Source organism: Miscanthus floridulus, chromosome 13, assembly GCF_019320115.1.
Source record: "Miscanthus floridulus cultivar M001 chromosome 13, ASM1932011v1, whole genome shotgun sequence".
Classification (NCBI taxonomy): Eukaryota; Viridiplantae; Streptophyta; class Magnoliopsida; order Poales; family Poaceae; genus Miscanthus; species Miscanthus floridulus.
In genome coordinates this window covers 14,697,456-14,705,797 of record NC_089592.1, presented here as the reverse complement: position 1 = coordinate 14,705,797, position 8,342 = coordinate 14,697,456, and the positions used below count along the sequence as shown (strand labels likewise).

Below are 8,342 nucleotides of genomic sequence, written 5' to 3'. Positions count from 1 at the left end.
CTACCATAAAATTTTCATCACAACTGGATTATTAATATTATTGTTTTTAACGATACACCACACGTTCGTACTTAAATTAATTACCATATTATTATTATATTTCTGTGCAACCCACGGGTATTTATCTAGTCTCAAAAAAAATTCTAAAGCTAACATTATTAGAGTTCGAGCCGTGTCAATTGGCAAACATGCTTTAAGGTCTCGTTTGATAATAATGATCATAAATCAATAATTATAAATAATAAAGTAAATAAATGATTAAAATATAATTTGAAAAACTATGTCATTGAAGAAGTCTTATAGACTAGGCCCTCGTTTAGTTGGCCACGTGTAGCTACAGTATCATTTTGTTTTTATTTGGTAATAATTGTCCAATCGTTGACTAATTAGGCTCAAAACGTTCGTCTCGTAAAGTACAACCAAACTGTGCAATTAGTTTTTGATTTCGTCAACATTTAGTACTCCATACATGTACCGCAAATTTAATGTGACGGGGAATCTTCTTTTTGCATAGTGCCAAAATCTAGAATTTGAGGGAACTAAACACCCCCTATGCCGAAGAAGGGCGCATATAATACAATATATTCTTCTCGTTAGCCTTTATGACCTTGTCTCCATTCATAATGCGACAAAAACGTTGACACGTGAGCGAGTTCCGAGCTGCTGGGAGAAAAAGCTAGCCGTGCACGGTCCTTCTCGTTTTCAACAACCTAAACTTGCATTAGGCACCATATAAGTATACTCCCAGGGGCGGAGCTCTCAGTATGGCAAGGTATGGTGCTCGCCATACCTTGAATTCCCAACTATTTTTACCCCCAAATCACTCCATACCATGAACACACAGCACCAAGGAAAGGTGAAGTTTCACTATAATAAACTCCGCGAGTCCCGGCGTCGGTGAGTTACCGAGTTTCCTTAGGAGCAGACTCCAAGTGTAAGGTTCATAAACCTGGGTCCCCAATGGACCCGCTTTCCTGTAAAAATTAGCCCAGCAGGCGGCACAGCGACATCACGCGCCTGGGCCAACCCAGATACACAATAACATGCCAAGACCACGATTCGATATGGGTCCCCGTCGAACGAGATGAAACCCACGTCCTTGGGGTCGAACGAGGCGGAGCTCGCACCCAAGGGGTTGGGCGAGACGGAGCACGCACCCAAGGGATCGGGTGAGACGGAAGGCCTAGCCGTGGTGGGACCGTAGTCCGACTCTGACCACCTTTTCTCCGACTGAGGATACGCCGGACCTCTGCTCGCTGCTCTTTCCTGACCAACACGGTCGGGGCCGACTGGAAGCGACCGACCGGGGACGCCCGCTCAGTGTAGGCCCAAGGAGCAGGCTGAGCAGATAAGATAAGGCGCTCAAGTTAACCATAATACCGAGGACCGTACCCTGCTATGCCCTACGCACCTGCAGAACGGTGCCGTCAGGGCATGACAGGCGAACACGGTAGAGCCTGTCAGATGCGCCAGAGCATAAACAGTGTTGTGGGCATCGTCGTTGGCCTTACCAGGAGAACACGGTAGAGCCTGCCAGACACGTATGGGCATAAACAGTGTTGTGGGCGCTGGCAGCCATCCCGTACCCGAAGGCGTGAGCAACAAGACTAGGCAGCACATGTATACACTCTCTCTCTTTCTCTCTGACTTGTAAGGCCATCCCTTTCAACTATAAAAGGGGATGCGCTCTCTCCTGTAAGACAGGTCTCTCTCTCTCTCTCTCTCTCAGACCTTCTCGACGACTCGAGAACACAACAGCTCAACAGCTCTAGAGACACACAGACCATACGCTCCTCTAATCGGGCCTCTAACACCCCCTTCTCATACCTTACTCGTTTGTAACCCCACAACAAACTTCAAGCACCTGGGCTCAGGAATAAAGTCACCGACCGACCTCTACTGGATGTAGGGCCTATTGCCAGAACCAGTATAAATCCTATGTCATTAAGTGCTAGGCCACATCCGGTCACAATGCATGGCAAAACTACAAATATTTACTTGTTGGTCACTTTTTGCACCGACAGTTGGCGCCGTCCGTGGGGAGGACGCTGTGCATTCACGCCTTTGGTCATCGAATGGCCTACCTTTCCGCAATCTTCGGCATGGCAGGCTCGAGCGATATGATTCGCTTCGGCTCGCTGGAGTTTCCCACACTCCCACTTGCCAGGGTGTGGTCTCCTCCCGTCTTTGTCCCACTCTAGACCTTCCTCTTCGGGAGTCTAGACTTTGTTGCTGACCAGCTCGGCGTACTTCGCCTCCACGAAGAGGCTCTTTGTCCTGGTGCCCACTGGACGAGCAGCGCCCTCCACCAACTGCAACGGGCCACTCGATGACCTCAACGTCGAGACACCCGCGCTTCTCCTCGAGCCCATGCTGGGCTCAAACCCCACGCTGGGCTCAAACCCCACGGTGAGTGATGTGCATATTGTTCTTTACTCACTATTTAATACCTTCTGCCGACTCTTCGGAGGGACCCCGTTGTCCCCACCGCGACCGCTGTGCGATCAGTTCCCCTATGGCTTCGTGTCCCCCGTGGACGCGTGCACGCGGGGACTCCTAAGGATGCTGACGCCACCCCCTCTAACGTCCGAGTTTGTGGGGATGGCTGGCTACGTTCCCGCCGCATTCCACAACCTCGTCGATGACAAGGTCAAAAGCGATGACTCCAGCATCGACGACTTCTTGGCACCTAGCCATCCTCTGTCTTGGGAGTGCGCTATGGTGGATGCCTCGGGACAGCCACCGGAGGTAGTGGAGTCTCTGCAGACTCATACCCCTCTAGCCCCCGTGCGCAGGCCTTAGTGCGTGCGTAGCAGCATGGCGAGGAGTTACGGCAAAGGCGGCAGAGCCAGCCGCCGCCTACGCCGGAGCACCCAACACATCACGCTACGCCACATGTGCGTAACCCAGCGAGCGGTGCTCGGGGTCATGCCTGTCAGGTCCAATGTAACAACCCCCTCAGTGTGCTCAGGCTGGCCAGAACATCGCTGCAGCGGTGATGCTTCTGCGCGGCCTCCCCGAGCCTACCGACCCCTAGGAACAGGCAATCCATCATAACCTCTGGGTGCAGGTGGAGACCGCCATCATTCAGTAGGTGGTGACACCGGCTCGTGGCCTCTTGCCCAACCGAGGGACTAGGGCCGCACCAGTTGAATCGCTCTATCCACTCACCGCAGCAGTTGCTGGGCGTGGAGGCGGGAAGCCGCAGCTACACCGTAGCCTGACCCAGCGTCCGCTCTACACCGACCACATGTGTGCAAACGGCTTGGGCTGAACCATGATGCTCGCAGCGTCATCAACAATCGATGCCATGCACGGCGCGATGATGACGTTCATCGAATGGCGGCGAGAGCAGGCAGCGCGGGCCCCACCTTGACCATCGACGGGTGCGAGGACATGCACCCTAGGCATGGCAGCCGACCAAGCGGCTGGAGCCCTAGCCTAGATGGCCCCAGGCCACAGGCCTTTGGTTGATGCATCCAGAAAGTGCCATTCACATAGTGCTTCCGACTGCCCACCAACATCGCCAGGTACACCAGGGAGACGAACCCCGATATATGGCTCGAAGACTTTCGGTCGCCTGCCGAACCAGAGGAGTGGATGATGACTACTTCATCATCCAATACCTCCCCATCTATGTGGGTGAGCATGTTTGAGCATGGCTCAAATTCCTTTCGCCCGATAGCATCCACGACTGGGTGGATCTCAAGAGGGTCTTTGTTGGAAATTTCTAGAGGATGTATGTCCGTCCTAGGAATTCCTGGGACCTCAAGAGCTACCAGCACGAGCCCAATGAGTCCCTACAAGATTACATCCACAGGTTCTCGAAGCAGTGCAACTCCCTGCCTGATGTCATTAACGCAGACATCATCAGCGCGTTCCTCTCTAGGACAACTTGCAAGTCCCTGATCCACAAGCTCGGCTATGTGAAGCCCCATACCACCCGTGACCTACTCGACATCATCATGAACCACGCCATCGGCGAGGAGGCAGTCGGGGTGGTCTTTAGCAGTGATCGGGACAGGGGCAAGGCCAAGCGCGAGGACCAAGACGAGTGCCCCTCCACACAAAAGGGTAAGAAGAATAAGAAGGATCGGCACCGACCGGCCAACCTAGCTTTGGTCACTGCGGCTGACCGAGCGGGCAAGCAGCCCTAGCAGAACTAGCCCGGCCACTTCGACAAGCTCATGGAGAGTCAATGCATGAACCACCCATATCCCGTCAAACACCTCTACAAGGACTACGAGCTCCTCAAGCGCTTCCTGCGGCAAGCCGCTAGGCCAAAGGAAGGGAAAGGCAAGGAGGAGGCCAAGAAACGAGGCGCGGTGGGCAAGGATGAAGACGGCTTCTCTGACCTCGAGGAATGCCTCATGATCTTTGGGGGATCCGATGCTATCCACTCCAAGCGCCAGCACAAGGTACGCTATAGAGAGGCATGCGCTGCCAAGTCATCCATCCCCTCTTTCCTTAGCTGGTCAAACTCCCTAATCACTTTTGATCAGAGAGACCATCCTTCCCACATCGCCCAACCGAGTCACTACCCGCTCGTTGTCGACCCCATCATCCGCAAGAAGTGCCTCACCAACGTGCTGATGGATGGAGGCAGCGGCCTCAACATTCTCTATGTCGACACCCTTGACGCCATGCACATCCCCCGGTCGGAGCTCCGCTCAGTGAGCTCTCCCTTCCATGGCATGATCTCAGCGGCACAGGCATATCCACTTGGATAGATCGACCTGCCCGTCATGTTTGGCCACCGCGCCAACTTCCGCTTGGAGGTTCTAACCTTTGAGGTAGTGGACTTTCTAGGGTCCTACCACACCTTCTTGGGGTGGCCATGCTACGCCAAGTTCATGGCGATCTCTAACTACACCTACCTCAAGCTAAAGATGCAACGGCCGAACGACATCATCACTATAGGTAGTACCTTCTCGCATGCCTACACGTGCGACTGCGAGCATTACGAGCTCGCTACTACCGTCATCAACTCCGTCGAGCTCCCGGAGGTCGGGAATTTAGCGACTCCAGTAGTCCCCGACTGCAATGGGCCAACCTTCTCAAGTGCCTTCCATCCGACTGAGGAAACCAAGGCGGTGGAGATCGACCCCACTGACCCGACCAAGATGGTGCGGATGAGGACCAAGCTCCTGGCCAAATAGGAAAGTGAGTTCGCCGACTTCCTACGCGCAAATCACGATGTCTTCTCATGGAAGCCTTCTGACATGCCAGGAATACCAAGGGAGGTGGCCAAGCACGCACTACGTGTCATCCCAGGCTCAAAGCCCACTCAGCAACGCCTGTGTCGCTTTGACGATGAAAGGCATAGGGCCATAGGCGACGAGATCGCCAAACTTCTAGCAGCCGGATTTGTCAAAGAGGTATACCACTCTAACTAGCTAGCTAATCCTATTTTTGTGAAAAAGAAGAATGGGAAGTGGAGAATGTGTGTTGACTATACTGGCCTCAACAAGGTGTGTCCAAAGGATCACTTCCCCTTACCACACATAGATCAGATAGTCGACTTCACCTCAGGGTGCAAAATCCTCTCCTTCCTAGATGCCTACTCAAGCTACCACTAGATCACGATGAAAGAGTCCGACCAGGTCACGACTTCATTCATCACCCCATATGGTTTGTACTGTTACATAACCATGCCTTTTGGTCTGAAGAACGTTGGCGCCACCTATCAACGGTGCATGCAGCGATGCTTTGCCGACCAAATCGACCCGCTCGACCAACCTAACCAAGTCGAGCGGTCCAAACCAACAATCTCTATCTATGTAGATGACATAGTGGTGAAAACAGCTCAAGCTAGCGACCTGATCGTAAACTTGGCCGCAACATTCGTGAACCTTTGAAGGTTCAGCGTCAAATTGAATCCCAAAAAATGTGTTTTTAGGGTTTCAAAGGGGAAGCTGCTCGGATACATCATGTCCGAGCGCAGCATCGAAGCCAACCCTAAAAAAATCACGGCCATCTCCAACATGGGACCGATATGCAACGTCAAGGGCGTACAGAGGCTCACCGGCTGTTTGGCCTCCCTGAATTGGTTCATCTCCCAACTAGGCGAATGAGGGATGCCTCTTTATAAACTTCTCAAGAAGATAGACATATTCGTCTAGACAAAGGAGGCACAGTAGGCTTTAGAAAGCCTCAAAGCATCGCTGACGTCGGCCCCAATCCTCGTCGCTCCCGAATGGGGAGAATCCCTCCTACTCTATGTCGTGGCAAGCTACCACATTATGAGTGCCACCCTCGTCGTCGAGAGGGAGGAGCCAAGACACCCCCTGAAGGTCCAATGACCGGTGTACTTCATCGCTGAGGTACTCACCGATGCCAAAATTTGCTACCCCTAGGTTTAGAAGCTTCTATACGCCATGTTGTTGGTGACCTAGAAGCTCCTGCACTACTTCATCGACCACGAGGTCATGGTCGTCACCTCATACCCACTCAGGGAGGTCATTCGTAATCATGATGCCATTGGCCGAATCTTCAAGTGGGCTCTCGAGCTCATGGGCCATGACATCAGGTATGTCTCCCACACCGCTATTAAGTCTCAGGCTCTTGCCGACTTCATCATCGAATGGACGGAAGTCTAGCTCCTAACCTCGGATGTTACCCATGAGTACTGGACGATGTACTTTGATGGGTCGGTCATGGCGCTCGGCTCGGGGGATAGAGTGGTTCTGATCTCCGCGAATGGGAGCAGGCTCCGCTACGTGATTCATCTTCATTTTTCAGCCTCAAACAATATTGCAGAGTACGAGGCCCTCATCAATGCACTGCTCATCGCCATCGAGCTTGGCGCCACGTGGTTGTATGTCCGTGGTGACTCAGAGTTGGTTGTCGACCAAGTCATGAAGGAATCCTCCTACAAGAGCCCTCTCATGGTGGCGTATTGCTAGGAACCGCCCGTTGATGGGGTCTTTGTAAACGACAAGTTTTGAGGGATTGAACTGCATCATGTCCCTCAAAAGGACAACGACGCTGCTGACTTCCTTACAAAATTAGCATCCAAACAGGAACCGCCCGTCGATGGGGTCTTTGTAAACGACCTCCACAAGCCATCTACCCGCATCCGAGAGGATCCGACCTAGACGCGCTCCAACACCAATCTGGCACTCAGGGGCTCCAACCCCCTGACATGCCCCGACCCTAACCAAGTTGTCAGGGGCTCTGACCTTGGCACCTCCATGGCAACATCGCTCAGCGACATCGCCGTGATGGCACTCGATCTGATCGACTAGAGAGCACCACTGCTCGTCTACCTCCTTAAGGAGGTTCTCCCACTAAAAAGGACTAAAGCGCGACGAATTGCTCGATGAACCAAGACGTTCGTCACCATTAGTAATGAACTTTACAAGCGAAGTCCGTCGGGAGTGCTCATGAAGTGCATCCCGACCAACTAGGGGAAACAGCTTCTTCTCGAAGTCCATGTTGGAATCTATGGACAACATGTGGCCCTAAGGTCGCTGGTCAGGAAAGCCTTTCGCCAAGGGTTTTTAATGGCCCACTACGCTGCAAGATGCAGAGGAGGTAGTCCACGGGTGTGAAGGATGCCAGTTCTACACTCGACAGACTCATCTGCCGGTGCAGGAACTTCAGACCATCCCCATCACCTGGCCATTCGTGGTCTAGGGCCTCAACATGGTCGAACCCCTCAAAAAGGCCCCGGGTGGCTTCACTCACCTACTCGTGGTGGTGGACAAGTTCATGTGGTAGAACCACCTAATCTAACACCTCTTAGGAGTACTCGTCTTCCATTAGACTCTAAGTACTCAAGGGAGAGCATCAAATTATGCGGTCCCATCGAGCACACCCCAAGGGAGAACCCAAAAATCCACATTTTTCTATCAGGATCACAAATGAGAGAATAAAGCTTACATTATTATTAGCCATTTCGTACATCACTTTTCATGCAGCATCAGAGTATAATATTTATTGTTATAATAGCGGAATGTAATCTTGTTATCAGAGTTGTGAACAATTTAATTTCACAGCGTAATATAAACATATGATCAGAGTTACATCAGAAATAAATATCTATTCCTGACATGATGAAGCATTGATATATAAACTATGACAACATAATATAAAACTTCCATTTATAAAAACATTTAGTGAGAGTTATAAATAAAAACTAAGATCGCATCGTAAAGGAATCCTCTCTGAGCCCACTAGGAGGGATCCACACACAAGAGTCAGCTCTAGCATCCACCTGTCACCTACAACAGGGGGAAATAAAACCCTAAGTACTCAATTGTACTCAACAAGACTTACCCGACAGGAGGAAAGAAAAGACTCCAAGGATATGCAAGGCTATCTGACTTGTGGGTTTATTG

At 51.7% G+C, this 8,342-nt stretch overlaps 1 protein-coding gene across 1 annotated transcript; it reads left to right on the top strand.

Moving 5' to 3' along the window:
* Positions 1-4,187: 4,187 nt before the first annotated feature.
* Positions 4,188-5,159, top strand: LOC136499493 (uncharacterized). Its single transcript, XM_066495126.1, has 3 exons — positions 4,188-4,418; positions 4,503-4,586; positions 4,731-5,159. The coding sequence occupies exons 1-3, from the start codon at positions 4,188-4,190 to the stop codon at positions 5,157-5,159; spliced, it is 744 nt and encodes a 247-aa protein (XP_066351223.1).
* The last annotated feature ends 3,183 nt before the right edge of the window (positions 5,160-8,342 follow it).

Coding starts and splice junctions, on each gene's coding strand:
- LOC136499493 (XM_066495126.1), top strand. CDS start 4,188: ATGGAGAGTCAATGCATGAACCACCCATATCCCGTCAAACACCTCTAC. Junction 4,419..4,502: donor ACTCCAAGCGCCAGCACAAG/GTACGCTATAGA, acceptor ACTTTTGATCAG/AGAGACCATCCTTCCCACAT. Junction 4,587..4,730: donor GCAAGAAGTGCCTCACCAAC/GTGCTGATGGAT, acceptor CCACTTGGATAG/ATCGACCTGCCCGTCATGTT.